The 19,800-nt window shown below is 47.9% G+C and overlaps 1 protein-coding gene and 1 long non-coding RNA gene across 4 annotated transcripts; one reads left to right on the plus strand and one right to left on the minus strand.

Moving 5' to 3' along the window:
* Positions 1 to 1,217: 1,217 nt before the first annotated feature.
* Positions 1,218 to 15,850, minus strand: LOC310884237. The gene is made up of 6 exons (XR_014574090.1): positions 14,955 to 15,850; positions 14,713 to 14,836; positions 13,443 to 13,843; positions 12,311 to 12,472; positions 11,034 to 11,184; positions 1,218 to 10,846 (listed from the first exon to the last, which is right to left on the minus strand). It is a non-coding gene; the product is annotated as an uncharacterized lncRNA (long non-coding RNA).
* Positions 13,484 to 19,647, plus strand: WFIKKN2 (WAP, follistatin/kazal, immunoglobulin, kunitz and netrin domain containing 2; the record flags this gene model as incomplete). Of its 3 annotated transcripts, none has more annotated exons than XM_083805711.1 (3): positions 13,484 to 13,684; positions 15,858 to 17,334; positions 17,915 to 19,647. In XM_083805711.1, 3 exons carry the CDS (start codon positions 13,484 to 13,486, stop codon positions 17,944 to 17,946), a joined length of 1,710 nt encoding a protein of 569 aa, XP_083661837.1. In that variant the 3' UTR covers positions 17,947 to 19,647. The 3 variants fall into 3 exon arrangements, with proteins under 3 accessions (XP_083661837.1, XP_083661838.1, XP_083661836.1); XM_083805712.1 differs by having other exon boundaries at positions 17,918 to 19,647; XM_083805710.1 differs by having other exon boundaries at positions 15,858 to 19,647.
* Positions 19,648 to 19,800: the final 153 nt, after the last annotated feature.

Below are 19,800 nucleotides of genomic sequence, written 5' to 3' on the forward strand. Positions count from 1 at the left end.
ACTGCCAGGGCTTTTAAGGACTCGAAGGCGATGCACGGGGACAGGCTCTCTCACGCTCTCTGGGGATGAGTATCCTACTCTCTAGTGTTTGTGCCAAGCCCTGTTAAATGCAGCTCGGGTTCACCACTGCTTAGTTACACAATGTACTTCTCCCTGGAGTCATAAGATTTCCTCTCGCAAGAAAGACTGTGCGGAGAGGATTAGCAGCAAGTGTGCTTGACTCCAGCCGCCATTGCCCGTCCTGTCTGCACCTTGCGCCCTGGAGCCTCAGCCCAAACTCGCATGCGTTACCCCATTTATTGGCACTAGCATGCACATACCAGAAACAAGAAAAGCCAAGAGCATGCTCTTTCCTTGTTCCTTCCCTCCCCATTACCATATGGCAGTCGTTTTTGTGCCCATGCCTGGCAAGCCCCCATTCACACCTGTACATGTATTTCCGTAGTGTGGGCAGCAGGGCCTGTGCGGGCTGCAGGGTGCTGGCCATCTCCTTTGGATGCTGCTGGGATCTGCACCCTGTGCTGTGCTGCCAGCCCAAAAGCTAGCAGTCAGTGTGCCTCCTAAATGTGCTTCCTAAAGTCCTTGGCCTTCAGCAGAAACGCTGAGCTACTGCTCTGAGCCACACCAAGAGTGTGCGTGGGGGGCCCAAACAAGTGCTATTTGGGTTTTTGTCTGTGATTTACAGGTGCTCAGCACTCCCTGTGCATTCACCACCCAAGGGGCATCCGTATCCACCAGCCGTGGGTGAAGTCCGTGCAGACTGTGGGCGACAATGGGAACACTGGAACTTGTAAGGCAGCGCCGAGCAGCACTCGTTGTCCCATGCTTTGACATCCTGCTGCTGCTTGGAGTAACCACAAGGGACGTGTCTGTGTAGAGTCGGGCCATTCTTTGTCCTTGGAACAAGCTTTCCAGATTCTATTGGCTTAGTTTTAATATCTGCCTTTTTGCAGGCTTCTGGGACCGAACTTCTGTATTGGTTCTTTTCTCCTTTTTTGGAGAAACCACGGTCTGTCCGTTAGGCCTGTGCCCCTCTTTTTCTTTTAAGGTTTGAAAAGTTTTTCACTCCCTTTGCATTTCAGGTTTAATTCCCCAGCTCCTTTAACTGACTTCTCAGTCATTTAAGGTTATTATTAAACATCTTTTTAAAGGTTTAATTCCCAGTTACAGTTGATAGATAGAGCTGTACAGTTGCATTTGAAGCACTCAGTCCCCACCCAACCCACCAGAAAAATGTTTCTGACAATTTTAACCAACCTGTACTCACATAAGTGTACTAGAAAAAAGATTTAGGGATAGCCAGAAAACTTGAACATTGTACTTCAAGAACAGGCATACACACACAGATTTAAAGCTTTATAGCACTAAGGCTCAGGCAGATGGCAGGACTGGTGGAGAATGAAGATGTAATAAATTAAAAGTCAAGCCCAATATTTGCCTAGCTCTAAGCTAACTTACCGAGCTCGCTTTGGGCCTTTTACTGAGTGTCTGAATGCGGCGGAGAGGGGCACAGAAGAAGTCAAAGTCACACAGGAGAAGCAGTTTGTGTTATAGTGGTTTATTTTGTTGGCCCCATGGAAGTACCTGTGTGAGGGACTGGAGGAGAACTAGGTTAAATTCAAAGCCCCGTGTTGTCAGGTCTGAGTCTGCCTCATCCAGTGCTCGCTGTGTGCCAGAGGGAAGACACATGCACCCCAGAGACTGCTTCATCTCATCCTTGGGTAAGCATCTAAGAATAGCACACACAAATCGTCCTCTGGAGAAGCCTGTTGTGTCCCACCTACTGTCAAAGCAGCCAAAGGTAACGAGCCTGGAACCCAATAATTTCCAGCTGCCTCGTGTCAGACGAGTACCTGAGACAGGGTGGCTGAGGCCCTTCCCTAAGCCCCTCTGTTCTTGCTGAGGTAAATAAAAACTTTCAGCACGCTGTTGAATTGTGAAATTGTAGGGAACACACTGATTGCCTTTCCTTTGACTTAAAATCAACTTTGACCTAGTTGCCAGGCAGGAATTGCTACTGTGACAGTGGTACTAGGGGCTGGGATTTAGGACAGGCCTCATTTTTTCCAGTGCTGTACTCTTCCCTTCATGTTTGCTGGTGTTGCACCACATCTCATCCATTCTCCATGAGCATCAGCCAGGTGCTAGATCTTAGATGGTTCCTCTGTATCCCACTGTCTAGTTACATCGACATCCCACCAGAAGACCCCTGAAGAATGGATGTGACACAGGACTCATTAACTGCAGGGTGGCAGGAGGTGTGAGCGCTCACCTGAGCACGCAGATGCTCACGCCTGCAGCACATAGTGAAATTTGATGGAGGGTTGGAAAATATCCTTGATTTTGAGGGGAATCGTGATCTGCAGGAGAAGGATCTGCTCAGACAGCTAAACCCCTTTAGAAATCAGGCATGGTGTGTGGCTGTTTTTCTTTTTCATTTGTTAATTTAACATTGTTCCTATTTGTAGGACAAATAAATCGTTTCTGAACAAACAAGCCAGAGAACTGGAACCTGAGGGGGGTGGTACATCAGCTCAGGGACTCGTGGTTAAGAAGCCCAGTAGATTTTGATAACAACTGGAAATTGTTCCATGGATTAGTGTCTAAAGCCAGTTTGGCTTCAAGTAATGGCAAGCCTGAGCTGCAGTGCGTGGAGCCAAACTTCGCCCCTTGAGGGCTGTTGCTGTTCGCGTTGCAGTTGTGGAGCCTTCTGAGCTGAGGGGTGTCTGCACCCAGAAAGCCAAGCCGAGAAGGTGCCTTTCTAGCTTTTCTCCAGGCATCTGGATGCATTCCTCTCTGTCCATGTCTGTAGCCCCTTGCTTTGCTCTCCTAAGCCATGAAATTGGCTTGTCCGGGGGACACAGGGCACATGTATGTAGCTGCCTGGCTCCTGCTCAGGGCCGTGTCCTACGTGGGTGTTTGGAGCCCAAAAGCTTCTGTGGATCTGGTCCCAGTTCATCTCCTGCAGCAGACAACTTGTGTAGCAAGTCCACGTGCTGTTAACAAGACAGTGGAGATGGTTCACCTGCATTTGTAAGCAAAACATTAAGTGTTTTGCTAAGCCAAGGTCTAAGCTTGTTTCTGAAGGGCTGTGTTTCTTTAGGAGAAGCTGCCCCCATGCAGAAGACCACATCAAGGTCTGAATTCTCCTTCAGTTGCATTTCGGCTGTCAAGGAGAAAACCACGAATGCAAATCATAACCAGACACACTTAGGAGCTATGCCCTGTGCACTCCTCATGGTCGTGAGACATGGCCAGCTGAAGCTACGAGTCAATTAGGAACTCTCCATTGACTTGGATGGGCTTTCAACCAGACGCTATACAATTCAACAGAGTAATTAGCAAAGCTGTAACTAAAGAGGTCTCCATGGAGATTGACAGCATCACCTCCCAGCTGGTACATTCTCTGCCTCCTATTCTAAATTTGTTCTTGCTGTCTTCCTGGCTCTAATCCATAAGGTTAGCTAAATCTTTCAACGTTTGTGATACATCAAGGCAGCGGAGAGAAGGACAAAGGCCATTGGGAGGGGGCCGAGAAAGAAATAACCCAGTGCTTTAAGGAAAGCAACAGAAACTGTTCAGACATATATAGTCAGAGTTTTGAGAATGGGATTAGGCAGAACAGCACCTCTGCCTGCCTGTCACTTGCAAATTCTTGCTAATACTTTAGGAGCTTATTGGAGGTCAGCACCAAACACCCAAACAGACTAATCTGTATTATAGACACATAATCAAAGTCACAAGGTTTTACATAATATATATTGGTGACACAAGAAGTGTTTGTTCAAATAATTTTGTCATCAAGATTAGTGGCCATGAAAGCCCCTACTGTGCGCTAACCTGGTTTTCTATGTCTAACCCATTGGTACGCCAGAGATTCCTCAAGGAAATTGGGAAGGAGCTGAGAGAGTGCAAACCAAGTATATGTTCTGAAACACCAAATTATTTGTTTTTTAGCTATGGCAAAGTTAAAAAAAATATGAAAGAAAAGAAAGAGAAAAAGAAAAAAAAAAGAAAAGAAGAAAGTACGTGTGTATGAGTTAGAAAGGGCTATGCTATACTTCCAGCCCCTCCGAATGGCTGGGGCAGTGCTGATCTGCAGTTCTCAGCTGTGAGCTTGCCTTTGTGTGACCAAGAAGTGCTGAGCTCTCGCAGCAAGGCTGTAGCTCCAGACGCACAAACAAATGGCTGCAGATACGGTTTTTGCATACTTCATTTTTTCAGGCAGTTTTGGGGTTGCAGCAAGTCACACATCGCAACCCGAAGTTGCTTCTGAGGTGATGGCAAGCAGAGCGATGGGATTCACAAGACAAATTTGAGAATCCCATGTGAGTTTTATGTCCCCTTTCAGACAGGGGGAAGCCGTGGCACAGAGGGAGTAATAGGTCTCAGCTCACGGAGCGAGTCAGTGGCAGAAGTGGGAATGGGTCCTGTGTAGACAATAATTCCATATTGATTGAGAAATCTGACTGATTTTAGAAATAAGTTAGTTAAGTATATGGAAATAAGTGTATGGAAAATTAAGATTTTTCCACACCAGAGATCTGTAACCACAGTGTCATAGAAACACACAAAAAAAAGCGTAAAATTGAATTTAAGACCATTTCCTCTGGGATGGGAAGAGACACAGTCAGCTCAAGCCACGGGTTGCAGAGATGATGATGATTTTGCAGGCACAGAGGCCAACTTGTTGTCATGCCTGAGGCATACAAAGCCGAAGGTCCTGTGAGGGTACCGCACATCCACCCACGCCAATACAGGCAGTCTGGCCCAAGTTCACCCCACCAGCCTGAAGTAACTAATTAGGAATCCTGTTGCCCTAAATATCAACAAAGAGAGAGCAAAAGCAATGCCATCCAGACAGCTGTAGAAGAGAAACCAGCACTTGGGAGGGCTCGGTCGTCCTCTGGCTTTGCAGCAGTGGCTAAAATCACTCCTGAAAGCTCCTTTGTAGAAGCAGAGCTGACTGAGCTGGCCTTCAGGTCAAGGAAAATCAAGCGCTGGGTGGGATTTCCAGGAGGGTTTGGCTGCAACCTCACCCTGCTCCCCTTTGAAGTCAGGAGAATATTTACCATCGCCTTCAACTGGAGAAAAAATCAGGCCATTACAGAGCACGTTTGAAACACTTGCCTCTGATGATGCTACGATTCCTTTGTACCTCACTAGGCAGAGAAGGCCTGCTGCGGTTGTCATTAAAACACAATCCCAGCAATTGGTTAGATAACACAATGAGCCCAACACACGGGCCTTAGGAAGGAAAATTTCCTTAGACAGGAAAATTATAACGATTAAACCACATGAATCTCTTAACCATTACCTACAATCGTGCTGCCAGCCACCATCACATCAGGCAATCAAGGGCTGGTTATCTTCAACGCTGCCATCGAAAAGCAAAATGCTGCAGCTCCCTGAACCCCGCTGCGTGCAGGCTGCAGGTGGACGCGTTGTGCCGCAAACAAGAAAAGATTAAAATAAAAATGTACATTGAATTAGCTGAAATTAGAAAGAGCAACAATGAAAAAAGCCATTCAATGCAGACAAACAGCCCATTCCCAGGGCAGGCAGGAGGCTCTCGTGCTAGAAAGATGAAAGGAAACAGAGCTTCACTGCTTTGCAGACAAACCTTGTGAAATCTCCAGCCCGCATTCGGACCTGCTGCCAGCTGAATGCCAGGGAAGGGCACCCTGCTCATACCAGGGCTGCATTTAGTCACCTTTGGGCATTTCTAGTAGTGGTGTCAGTGGCCCAGCGGAGATTTATGAGCTCTTCCTGATGGCCTTCATCTGGATTCAGGCTCTGCTGAGCGCACACAACACTCGGAGCTGGCGGTGAAGCAGGGGACTGCAGGCTGAAGCAGAGCACTTCACCTTTTGGTTGGGCTGCCAAAACGCCCAGCTTCCCACGTACAGGGCTGCTCCTGGCTGAGCTTCTACCAGCAGAGCTTGGCGTGTGCTGTGCCACAGCCAGGACCGCAGACAACCAGCAAAACCAAATGAAGGCAATAAGTCCTCAGTTAAAAAGATTTTTGTCCTAATTTAGATTTAAATTCCACGAAGATGGAATTGACGCTAAAAGGCTTTCATGATCTTTGCAGAAATGGAAATAGCTCCATTTTGTGAGAATTAATTATTGTTTATAGCTAAGTTTTGGATACCAAACCCTCGGAGGAGCTCTGGGACTTCCAGGTCGTCCAGCGAAGCCAGCGGCCACTGCCTGATGGCGAGCCCAGTCGCTGGGAGCCGCGCTGCATCTCCTGGAGGGGCTCCCAGCCACAGCGAGGGCTTCCAAACTGCTGCACATTCAGTGGTTTGGTGAAGTCTTTGCTCGGCTGGAGCTGACTTTGCAGCACAAAAACAAGCAAATTTGCAGCAGTTGTCTTTCACCTTAAAAGTTCTCAGCTCAGTCTGCTGAAAAGGTTCATAAACTTTCTAAAAGGAGCAGCTCAGAGTGATGGTGAGCTGGTGCCTTCACACTATGGGAATTAACGCTTACAGTGCAAACCAGGAGAAACTCTGGGTTTTCAAGGAGGAAACATGAGAGCTGGGGGAGTTAAATTAAAGTGTAACAGCATTTGCCCAGCAGGTTAAAACCTTACTGTTTGCATAAGTTGACTCACATCACAAACAAAAGCAACATGACATTTCTATATTGAATTAGCCTTTTGAAAAGCAAATGGTGCCCGTGGGGCTAGAAGCAGGGTCTCGGACTGCGGCCTTTCATGGCTGCTGCTGTGTGATTCTCAGCAAGTGACTTCCTCCCGGCTTTAAATTCCTTAAAATAAATAAGGGCGGTTGAATTAGGGTCATTGGCAGACTGACGTGAATCTGTGCAATGGGTTTAATAGTATCCATTAGCCTCCTACAGCCATACACATGGTACTAAATTAACTCACGTTCCTGGAGGAACATCACGTGCTTTGGTGAAAGATGTGCTGAGCACCCAGCCTGAGGCCCGTGCCGGCCCTTGTATTCTGAATTTTCATTCAAACAGAACAGGAACCAAGAAAAACTGAAGATCAGCAGCAACCACAAATGTACTGGTTCGCCTCCAAGGATAGCACGCCATGGCTTATGCAGGAACAGCAGTGCTGCAAGATGTGGGAATATCTCCATCCATTTGCACACCATGGATTTGGTGCCAGTGTTTCCTAACATGCTGTTATTCAAGCTAACCTTCCCGATGGACAGCAGGATGAATTCATTCCCAGCATTTGACATTTGCAATCTTCACAACCCAAAGACACCAATTCCATAGCCTCCCTGAACTGCCTGTGGGGTATCTAAGGCATTGCTTCTGATAGAGCGAGGGAGACAGGCCGGCACAAGGCAGGCTCCCGCGCCCAGCTTTTCCACATATCTCACTGATAACCAGTTGATTATCTTCCTTTGTACCCTCTTTGCCTCTCACTGTGCTGTTTCAGACAGAATAAACCTAGCAATAATGAACCATCATCAAACTGGCAATTGCTTCCTGCCCAGCTTACTTAGCAGAGAAAGAGAAAGCAAATGATGATTAGTCGAATGTCTGCACTCAAAGATAAAACCCCCGAGCAGAAGCCATCTGCCGAAGCATAAAATAATAATTCTGGCGCTAGCCTCGCCTGAGTGTAATGCCATCAGCTCGTACCGAAACACAAAGTAATGCAGGCCTGATGCTGAGTTCTAGCAGGTGGCCCATAACCCTGTAATAAAGTCCCTAACATTATTGATTTTTCCCCCAAACTAAGCCTTTTTGTCTAACTACATTAACTTCTGCTTACTGAGCATCTGCGCACGAGGCGGGATGCACAGATACAGTGGCTCGTTTCGGTGAGCGATCGCTGCTCTAAATATGCCCTGGTTCCCTGAGCCTGTCCTTACACGTTGTTATCTGCTCAGATGGGTTATTTCAGGAGTCAAAACAGCTCTCGTTAGCTATGGCCGCTTACAGGGAGCGCTGACAAAAATCTTAACTAGGGGGAATCTGAAATATGCTTCCACCACTAATTACGCATACAAATAGCTCTGAAAATAGGACCCAGGCACACCATTGCTTCCCCTCAGCCCAAATCTGCCCCTGCTCATGTGCATGTGCTTCCAGAGCTCTCTGTGTAACTCAGCCTTTGCCTTTGCTTTGATGTTCAGAGGTGCATCACGTGGGGCCGAAAATCCTGCTCGCTCGGCCAGGGCCAGCGCGAGACACACTCTTCTAAGGCAGGGAAAAAGCTGCTCTGGGGGAGAAGGAAACAGCACAGAGGGCTGTCACTATGGGGTGGTGGCTGCTTGTTGCTCCCTTTCAAGCTAAGGTGCAATTCAAGCACGCACAGCACGGGGCACGTGGAGGCGTTGCGAAGCCTCAAGCCCTGAAGCAGCCGCATGCGGTGGGCAGCCAGGCTGGGCTTCCTGGGCGACCCCAATAGCCCAGGCTCTGAACAGGTCCCGGTGGGGCTAGGGGAGCACTGCGGCACTCGAGAGGGGAGATTCGGCCCTTTACAATCTAAAGCAAGCTAAAGCCGAGGTCCCAGAGTCATCCTCCAGATTTCAATGTGGGTTTGGAAGCAGCGTTACTGCTTGAGGCAAGAGGTTGGCTGCTGTGCTCCAAAGGGGATCTGGCGAGGACGTTCCCGCTAAAATGCCAGGCCATCTGCCTTAAAAACAGTAAGCTTTATATACAGAATGGAACATCGCTACTTTCTAAATGAGACAGCTTTTTAAAAAGAACTTTTCCTCTCCATTACATTTGCATCTGTGCGGTGACAAAGGCCACCTGATGCCTACAACTGGTGATGCTGGGGCTGCAAAAGAGCCTGCCCCGGGGCTCCCTGTGTGCTCAGGGTCACTGCAGGTAGGGCGGGTGTTAGTCGTCTATCTGAAGAAGGGCAGGGACTTGATACCAGCCTTGGACACCATATGTGGGAGTGGTGGACCAGGCTTTGCCTGAAGCAGGTCTCACAGGCGGAGGCACGCGGCTCCAGCCCAGCCAGCTCCCTCCTTCGGGGCAGGGGCAGGAGCCAGCCCAGCGCCCTGCTGCCCTCCAAGGCTGCACCCACAGAGCAGAGGGCTCCATTCCTACGGAACGTGCTCCCGAGGCAGCCAAACCCTCCTGTTGGGGCTCTCAATGGTGCAGCCATGGCGAGCAAGCTACCAGGCGGCAGCGCTGGATCGCGGCTGTGCCTGGAGAGGGGGTGGTTTGTGTTTGTGTTGGCAGAGCTGGCGCCAAGTGGCGGCCGGCCCAGACAGCACGAGAGGCCGAATTTGCAAGGGCCCCTTTGCCGAGGCAGAGATCAGTGGGAGATGGGAGGTCGAACATTGCACGGTGGCAGCTCCTGCCAAGAGCCCTTCCACAATAAAACCAGCAAATCTATCCGCCGTCCACTTAGTAACTCCAGATGAGGATTGCTCAGTTTGCCTAATAAATATCATCAACAGTTTACTGTTCCTTTAGCAGTGGTTTAAGAAAAAAAAAACACAGCAACACCACAATTATACTTGTTTGTGCATCAGAGGATCCCATTTCCCTCCTCAGTTGGAAGGGGCCACGCCAAACATTGGGGCAGCCTTTGGCACAGCAGAGAGGGGCAGGGACGTCCCATCAGAGCTTAGAAACAGTAAGAAAATGGACAAAGAAATTATCATTAATGAAAATAGCCACAGTTAAGGCAAGTCTAGATCAACAGCCTTAACCAGGAAGGTGGGTGTCCTGGGAGGGATTTCAGGGCCGTGCTGTAGGGTCAGATGGGCACCGCGTGTCCCCACCACCAGGAACAGAGCCAGGCCACTGCTTTGTGCCACCAGGACTCAGGCTTGTCCATGGGCGAGCCAAAGGAAGCTCTTCCCAGGTCCCCATCCAACAGCCTCAGATCAACACCTTGATCAGAAAGGGTGATTTTGGGGTAGTAGTGGGGTTTCTTCCAAGGCGTGAACTCATTTGTGAAGAGCTTTTTCACAGCAGTATCTGGCACTGAGTCCATAAGCCAAGATAAACCATAAATTCAATGATCAGAACAGAATTGTTTAGAGAAAATTGAGCATAAGCTTTATTTTATTTCTTATATTAAAGGAAAAAAAATGCATGATACTTTATAAACAAGAAAGAACAGAAAAACCATGCCCAGGCACTTTGACAGTCTCTGATTCACAGCTGTCACAAGCTGGTGTTGTCCTGGAGTACCCAGTCAGATCCACTGTGCAGCTAATCTAATTTAAACCAGGTGAGCAATGAGCCTTCAGTGAAACCCAGAAGATACCAAGGGCATCATTCTCACAACCTGTGCTAGGACAGCCGGGTCCCTGCTGTCCCAGGGCCATCTGCATGCTGGTGTCACCTCCTGGATGTGGCCATGTCACAGCCTTTCTGTGATGTCCTGGTTGGGATGGGACAGCTGCCGAGGGTTATTTGGAGCCTCCTCTGACCTCAGGAGCTGCCTGGCGGCATTCACAGAGGGATTTATGGTGCTGTTGTCCTCTCTCTGCTGGCAGGGTTCAAGTGGCCAAGGGACAGATCCTTCCAGGGCTGAGCGCTCCCTGTTCCTGGAGTGGTGGGAGTCGGGGGGGCACAGCGCCTGTCCCATTTCCATTGGATTAAGGCAGGATTTGACTCCCTAAGAAGCTTCCTATGAAAAAGGTTTACTGAAAGCCTGATTTCTTAGTTAACATGAATTTCCTGTGCCTCATGTATAATAGTACAGCGACCCAACAAAACCATCATTATCATTAAGGATAATTTCTTTGTCCTTTTTCTTAGTCATCTAGGCTCCTATGGGATGTCCTTGCTGCCCTCCACTGTGCCAAACGCTGACCCAACATTGGTGTGACAAGACATCAAATCTAGACATTCAGGTGGCCTTTTCTTTAGTGATACCTCTGACCTGCAAGAGGGATACAATTCAGTCAGCTGAGCGCATGTCCCATGCATCTGCTCCTTAAGGTCTCTTCCAACACAACCCATTCTGTGACTCCGTGGTTAACCTGCCCCCGTTAAGCTCCACCAGCCTGGCCAGCACATGCTGAATATGAAAATGAGGTACCAAAAGCAGAAAGCCACAGGGGGCTTACCTGTCCTTGGAGAAGATCCGTCGGGATGGAGGTGGCCATAGCAAAGCAGAAGACTGCTCCATTCATATGCCATGAGCCTGCGTCTGGTTCTTCAGAGCCCTGCTTTGCTCCCCCGTGGCTGAAAAGTGCCTCTGGGCAACCCATCCTCAGTCTGGGAGGGGAAAAATAAATAAGACAGGGTTATTCCTTCCTCTTTGAAGGGAGTCCCACCTGGGGTGGGCCCCCAGGGTGTTTTGTCAGCATGGCCAAAGCATGCAAGGAGGTGGCTTTGTGGCTCCAGGCTGCGGAGCTCTGCAGACCCACCTCTGGCCCATCATGGGAATGGGGTAAAACAGCCCCAGAGGACCCTAGAGGGGGTGGTAGGGAAAAAAATGATTTCTGCGTGGTGGCAGCCCCATGAACCGAGGGCAACCCCCCCCCTGCACACCCAGCAGCTGTCAGTGAGACCCCCCTGGACATCACCACCTCCAGCGCCCGGACAGCCGCGCGCGGCCAGACCCATGTACAGCTGGTTTCAAAGCCTGTCTGTAGTCAGTTGTACAATATAAAGTGTCTTTGTTTAGTCAACAGAACCACTAATACATGTGATTTTGTTGTTAATAGAGCTGTAAGAATTTTAAGTACCTCTTGGGAATGTGTCATTTTGGGTTGGCTTTTTTAGGCATCGCAGGGTGCTGCGCTTGTCTTTGTAAACAAGTACTGAATAAAACATTTTGCGCACAGCCGCACTTTGTACAAGTGTCATGCAGGTTTCTAAAGTTTCAGAGAGAATAAATCAACTGCAAACTGCTGCCTGGCGGTTGACTTCACTCCTTATACATAGCTAATTTGGACAACCGCTCTCCACACATCATACGAAATGCAAATGCTGTGCATATCGTTCATGCGGTCACATAAATCCCAACTGCTTGAGCCTCTGCCATGAACCTGGGGTGCCACAGAAATGCCAGAGCTGGGGGAAGATTCTCTCGGGTTGCTTGTCCTTCCTTTCGGAGGAAGTCCTTAGGACACGCTGGCACGTAAATGTACCGAGGAGGAGCAGGAGCCCGGTTCCTTGGGCATTGCCTGCATTTAGGCCTGTCCACGGCAGCTGCTGGTCACACTGATTTGCTGCCACCACCACCACTGGGGAGAACTGGGCCCATGCTCAGCCACAAAAAGCAGCCCTACACGAATAAACCCAGCAGAAAACGGGTCGTGCATCCCACACGATCCCTCCTCCTGAAGCAGCGCTGCCGACCCGGCCCTGCTGACCCCCTCCTGGGATGCAAACTCACCTGGTCCTCCCAGGAGGCCCTGGGCACCCAGCAGGATCCGGCCAAGCCAGCCCAGAACTCAGCCTGGAGGCTCTAATCCTGCCAGGTGCTGAGCAGCTCGAGCTTCTGCCATGTGCTTCTACTTTTTGGCAAGTGTTCAGCACAAACAGGATCGGCCCCTTGCTGTAATAATCAGGGAATGACAAACTCAGCTTGACTGAATTTCCAACACCCCCCCCCCCAATGCAAAAATGCTGTACATTCCTTTATGCAGGTTTCCATAGAGTTGAACTTCTACTATTTTTTTTTTTGTTGTCGCCGTTAAAGGGGTCAGCAATGCACTGTATGACGGGATCTCGCTGTCGGGAAATGTGGAGGAATTCAGGGACACTTTTAACGTCTTGCTGGTGGGGTTGGAGGGCAACAGTAAAAGCAGCATCCTGGAAATCTCCACACCACAGTGAAAAAAAGCCCGGAGGAGCCCCGGGCGGGGGGGGGGGGGAGTTATGAAGACATTCTGCTTTGCAGATCCTAAGTTTAAATAAGTTATTTCTTCCCTGCTTCCTTTGTTAAAATATGATATTCTAGCTTTAATTGCTTCAATCCTATTACTTGTTCCCTTTAGCAAGTGATTGTGTAGCCCCTTGCCGTGGGGAAATCCCCTGATCGTGGGTCCCTGTTATTTAGACAAGTACCCTTTCAGAAGTAAATGCCATTCTTAGCATAGGGAAGTACTTTAGGTCTAAAGGGGTTAAGAAGGCCTCCCTGCATTCAGAAACATGCAGGGGTCCCACCGTGCCAGTTCCAGCCTTTTAAACTCTTTCCAGCTTTTTTTTTCTTGCAACAAATCTGTCTGACTGCCACCAGGACATAGGAAGCGTGTGCCTGTCAAAGAAATCAAGTTTACTTTTTCTGACTTGTTAACAGAGGCAGGGTATAAATAGAGCTAACTCTGCTCAGACTATTAGCGTTTCTCTTAAAATAAGGGGGTAACTTCCTAGGACCTTTAATCCAATGAGGTCCAGACCAAGCTGCACTATCAGGAGAGGCAGCAAAGGAGCTTGCTGAAGCTTTTACAGAAGTCAGGTGCATTTGGGTTCCACAAAAATTTAAGGCTCACCAAAACAAGCAACCCCAGGCAAACAAGAACTACCTCCAGCTCGGTCACTGCCACTGCCCTGGAGAAGTTCTGAGATGTTGTTGGCACCGTTCACTCGGTGGATGTGGATCTTGCTGGGGAAGAGCAGTGTTCTGTTGCTTCTGGAGGTCTCTCTGCAAGGGAGAGCTTTACCTCCCATACGGTATTCACACGCGGGGATATGCCCAAATGACATGAACCCCAACCTGTGGGTAGACGCGCAGAGCACTTGCAAGAGGGAGTGCGAAGCTGACCTGGTGAGTGATGCACATTTCTATATCTCTGCGTTGCGGGCGGTGGGTTTTGTTGGTGAGCTTGCTTGCTTGCACCACGGTCTCTTTCTATTCCATGTAGCAAGGCACCGGCACTGTGCTGGACTTGATCCAGACAATGCACGCATTTAATTGACCCGTGACCTATATAAAATAGAAAAGGTTTGATGAATTATCAGTTAAGCGGGGAGGTGTGTGGCAGCTGTCACTTACGCTGCTGTGGGTATAGCAGCCACTCTGTTTTCATTTTCCTTGCTTTCTTGTCAAAGGAAACATCAGAATTTGATACTCCAGAACTCAGCATGCCTTGGGGCCAATCCACAGTATTTTAGCAGTATCACGATGTTCTTTATTGTTGGTAGCCATCATCAATGCTTTATATTCCCGGGGTGGGGAGGGAATTCTATATGAAATCATTTGATTTAACATGTAAATCATCAGCCTTTTCTGCACTTTGAAACATAAAGCGTGCTTGGAGTGCAGAACAGGGGCATAGTTAAAATGACCAAGCAGATGTTCTCTGTGATGCTCCCAGCTCAAATTGTGCTTAGCTTACCACCGTAAAAAACATTTTTCAACCTGTCAGCACTGCCAGCTCAAGCTGGCATCTGAAAATACCTGCTCTTCCTGCCTCTTACATCAACAGCAAAGCTCCTGCAGCCCAAAGCAGGCTGACAGCCACACGTACCGTGCAGAAAGAAGTCATTGGATTCGTGCTCTACAGCCATGTTGTTTCTGCAGTACTAGAAGTAGTGGAGGAAAAAAAAAAAAAAAGAGGGGAAAAAGGCTCATCTAGTAAATGAAGAGATTTGCTCCAATGGATCCCATGTGTTATGAACGAAGGTGTTCTTTTTACTTCCGTCAGTCCCGATAAAGCCTTCTTTATTTTAACTACCAGGTGCAGCAATGAATATTAAAAGACTTCTAAAAACCCAGCAGCAGCAGCGAACATTGTTTTAATAATTTACTGGTCAAAACCTGAAAGCCAGAAGCCACTGGATAAAAATACTCACTTTAGCCTTGTCTGAGCAGAGTCCTGGGAACTCACATGCAGGAGTCTGACTTTGCTAAACCATGCTCCTTAACCTCAGCTGAAACCGTTTTGCAACTTTGCTTCTGAAACCTAGTAATGTGCAGCTGGAAATAGGGAAAGAGTTATGTTATTAGGTCATCTTTTTCCCAATAAGGAAAGGATACTGGACTCAGGGGAAACTATTGAGTTTGGTAGCTTAAAAAACATTTTGTTCTCACTTACAGAGAAATCCGCTGGATTTCAGGGGGCTGCAGATGTTTAACACATGGTGGAAGCGTGCCCTGTCATGTACATGGTAGCAACGTTCATGGTCCCTTAAAGTAATCCCTAATGAAAAGGCCACTGTGATTCAGTGGACACATATCAAATACCTTTTCTGTAGAAAAGACAAAAATTCTCCTAAAATTAACCACAATTTAGAGCTGACTGTAGCTAAGATGGGGTGTAATAAATTACTAGAATAGCAATGCTGCATTTGAAAATAGGACTAAAATAGGACAGAGAAGCCATAATGAGCTGTTTTGGGTTTGTTTTTCTAAATACCATAGAAAAATTATTTTTGGAGCAAGAATTTCCTTACTTTTGAGGTATTCTATTATTTCCTCTACAATGTGAACAATTACAAATCCTTGGCAGTTTTACCTCCAAGAGTAGGCTGTTAGTCTCAGGGAATTCAAATAATACTTTACATACTTCTGTGGAAAATAAGAAGGATTACTGCCTACAGCCATATGATAAGTCTTTCCATCCGCTCTTGTTTCTCAGGGCTTGTCCTCAGGCATTTCGGAGTGCTGAAGGGGGGTTGTTAGTTCTGTAGTCAAGCAGTCCATGTGACTCTAGGAAAGACTTATGATGTGGTTAGTGTTTAAGAAAGAGCAATACCTTTTCCTTCTCTAGAGGCTTCTCTTGAAGCACTTCAGAACCCCCAACGTGTTCAGCCACCTCCTGGGAGACACTGGAGGGGTTTATACTTGGTGCCAGTGGGGACACTGAGCTTTGGATCGAGTGAAAGACTTCGGTCCACTGAGCTTGAAACCTTAAAAGTTTCTGGGGTCTCTGCTTACTGGGTCTCTAAAGAGGACTTAACTCTGTCCCCAGTAATTGGGTTGTTTTCTTACCCTGCAGGAATGCGAGACCTTTGAGAAGTGCTGTCCCAATGTCTGTGGGACAAAGAGCTGTGTGGCGGCTCGGTACATGGACGTCAAGGGGAAGAAAGGGCCGGTGGGAATGCCCAAAGAGGCAACCTGCGACCGTTTCATGTGCATCCAGCAAGGCTCAGAGTGTGACATCTGGGACGGGCAGCCCGTGTGCAAGTGCAAGGACAGGTGTGAGAAGGAGCCGAGCTTCACCTGTGCCTCTGACGGGCTCACCTACTACAACAAGTGCTACATGGATGCAGAAGCTTGCATCAAGGGCATCACATTGAACGTAGTCACCTGTCGATACCACCTTACCTGGCCGAACACCAGCCCTATCCCCCCAGAAACAACGGCTCGCCCTACTACCGCCTATTCCGAGACAACGATCATCGATATCCTGCCGCCGGCTCTCGTGAACAACCCCGTCCATCAGTCAGTCTATGTGGGAGAGACCGTCAGCTTCCTCTGCGACGTTACAGGGAGGCCCAAGCCAGAAATCACATGGGAGAAGCAGGTCGATGGGAAAGAAAAAGTCATTATGAAGCCAAATCACGTCAGAGGGAATGTTGTGGTCACCAACATTGCCCAGCTGGTCATCTACAACACCCAGCTTCAAGATGCAGGCATCTATACCTGCACGGCCAAAAACAGCGGTGGCCTTCTCAGGGCTGATTTCCCTTTGTCAGTCATCAAAGGAGAACCCACATCCAAAGAAGCTTCTCAGAACAAAACACACTTTCCAACTGATGAGTGCCTGAAGCAACCAGACAGTGAAGACTGTGGAGAAGAGCAGACCAGGTGGTACTACGATGCAAAGAAAAACAACTGCTTTACTTTCATTTACGGGAACTGTAACAGCAACCTCAACCACTTTGAGACCTATGAGAACTGTATGTTAACATGCATGAACGGCCCAATCAACATTTGCAATCTGCCAGCCCTCCAAGGCCACTGCAAAGCCTACGAGCCCAGGTGGGCCTATAACAGCCTGACAAAGCAGTGCCAGTCTTTCATTTATGGCGGGTGTGGAGGTAATGAGAACAACTTTGAGAGCCGGGAGGCATGTGAAGAGATGTGCCCTTTCCCAAAGAACACGCACTGCAAAGCTTGCAAGCCACGCCAGAAGCTGGTGACCAGCTTCTGCAAAAGCGACTTTGTTATCCTGGGCCGCATAACAGAACTGACCGAAGATCAAGACTCAGGACATGCCCTGGTGACAGTGGAGGAGATTCTCAAAGATGAAAAAATGGGATTAAAATTCCTGGGGAAGGAACCACTAGAAATCACTCTTTTGAACATGGACTGGAGCTGCCCATGTCCCAACATGACCACAGTGGATGGCCAGCTCATCATCATGGGAGACGTCCACAATGGCATGGCTGTCCTACAGCCAGACAGCTTTGTGGGGACCTCCAGCATCCGGCGTGTACGGAAACTCCGCGAAGTCATCCACAAGAAAACCTGTGAGCTTTTGAAAGAGTTCTTAGGATTACATTAACCTCCTGCACATGTGTCAGCCTCCCAGACCTGTGTGTTATGTAGGGCTAACAAGCGCTAGGCTAGTGCACAAACTAAACGAGCTGTTTGAAGATACAGTGTAGGAATTATGCAGAACCCTTATTTTAATCCATTAATGATGCTTAGCAACAATGTAGTATGGTCTTTGGCAAGCACGTAAGACAGCAGCAAAAGGCTACTAATCTTGCATTGAAATCAATTTGTCCATATAGGAATGCCATTTAAGTAGATGACTCACTGCAGTAATTATACAATTTTTATATAGCTTCCATCATAAATGACGGAATTCATAGCATTTGTGTAGCTAATTGGTACACAGCTAAGTAATATATAATGTCAACTTAATCTGTCTCATTTACAGTATGGAAATGTTATGGTAAGTCATTATAAGTAAGTCACACTCTTGTCTCCTCATAGCAGCACTAATATATTTCACGAGAAAAGCCTGTAAATTATTGTCTGTATTTACAATTGCGCACATTTAACCAATCTATGTGTTATGAATTTGCTTATTTTAATTCCTAGCAGTTTCCTTTGGATTGTACCTCGTTTTTTGAATGGCAACTACTACCTGCTGGCAATCCTTACCTGAGAAAACTCCCACTGAAGAACTCCCTTGATCCTAAACCCAGGACAACAGGTCCATGTAAAAGCCCGAGGCACACTCTCACCCCTGAAATTACTTTTCTGTCATAAAAACAATGTCATCAAACAACCTTATTCTATTGCACTTTCCTATTTTTGTTTTAATCAATGTGTTGTCTGTCTATCACACAAAGTGCGAGGCAGGAGGATGGTGGTGTGCTGCCAGATGTTTTGCTTTTGAAAATCCTTTACATCTGAGCACATGCAGTGATTTATTGCTTAATTTCATCAGAAAGCCTGTTTTTATAGGCGAGAAAGTAAAATAAAAGCAGTCAAAATGAAATCCAAAATAGAAAAGTGCAATACACAGTCTGCAGACTTTTCACACATGCACAGACACAAAGCCAGAGAAGAACAAATGCACGGACACAGACACAGTGGACAGTTTAAAGATATTTATCAATTTGAGCATTTTAGGGCATGCTTTGAAACGATGGAAAACATCTTGTGCTAGGCCACTGTATATATGTGCATGAATAAAAACCCCAAGAAAGACGGTGTGGGCTGTGGGTGTGAGCACGCATATACACATTTTAACATTTGTGTGTCCAAAAATGTAACATTTGCCTATGTAAAAATCCTTAAATAAAGAAAAGGTTGATCCTGGAAAAATCCTGCCTCTACTGGGGAATGTTCTTGCCCGTCAAAGTGGGACATGAGGGCTACACAGTGAGTCTCATCCATAGCACCTCTTAGTTGGGGTGGGTCACCTCATCCAAGGCACCTCTTGGTTGGGTCACTGCAGTGCCCACCATGGCACAGAAAGCAACCAAGGGCTGGAGCAGCCCCCAACCCCACCTCGGGGAGCTGTGGGAGGTGCAGCGAGCACTGCTCCATGCTGACATCCAACAGGCAGGCTGGGGGCTGTGCCTGCTCCTGCGCACCTATGTACAATAAGGGCTGACAGAAGGAGATGAAGGAGGTAGATATTGTACTTCAGTATGGCATGCAAGCCTCTAAATCCCCAAAGCTTGCACACATTGGGTGTTTTGCAACCGTCAGGGTTTGGGGGACAGAAATTTAACAGTGGGGAAGGTGAATTGAAAAGTTAAAGGTGGAGCCCAGCTTCAGTTTTCATGGTGGGTTTTGTGCTCAGCAGCCGAGCGATGGGCAGGGACCCCAAGGAGGCAGAGAGCTGGGCTCCTCTCCTGGTGGTCTGGGCTTGGGTTGCATCTGAAATGCTCCGGCAACAGGAACTGATCTAAATCTCTGCTTATCTGTATAATTCTGGAAGAAGCTGGGTGGGAGGGAGAGGAGCCTGGATCAGACTGCTGACCAAGAAAATACCTGCTTGCTTTTTTTTGTTGTACCTTTCCTGAGCATATGTGAGAAAAATTCCAATTAAAGTTTCGTAACATTTACCTATGTTCTCATGACAAATCCTTACTGGGGCCAAGAGGTGCCAGCCCCGCTGCCCTCCCAGACCCCCAGCCCAGGCCATGGCATCTGTCATACAAGCAAGCTGCAGGAAGTGGCATGTTCCTGCCATACTTTCCAACACCGAGGCACTGGAGGATGGAGGTTTAATAAAGACTGGCTTTATATGGTCCTTTCTTCCAAAAGCTAAAGGATTTTGCAAGTGTGGGAGTGTTTGAGTGGCTCTGGAGATGTACCCGGTTGTTCCAGAAGAGCTGGATGCAAAAGCTGCTGAGAGCAAAAAGCAGCTGATGCATGGATTTTCCAGCAAGCACATTACTGTGCTCAAGTCTAAAACGCAGTCTGAGAACTGCTGTTCCCTGAGGCAGAAGGAACCATACCGTGGGCAT

Source organism: Anser anser, assembly GCF_964211835.1.
Source record: "Anser anser genome assembly, chromosome: 19".
Taxonomy (NCBI): domain Eukaryota; kingdom Metazoa; phylum Chordata; class Aves; order Anseriformes; family Anatidae; genus Anser; species Anser anser.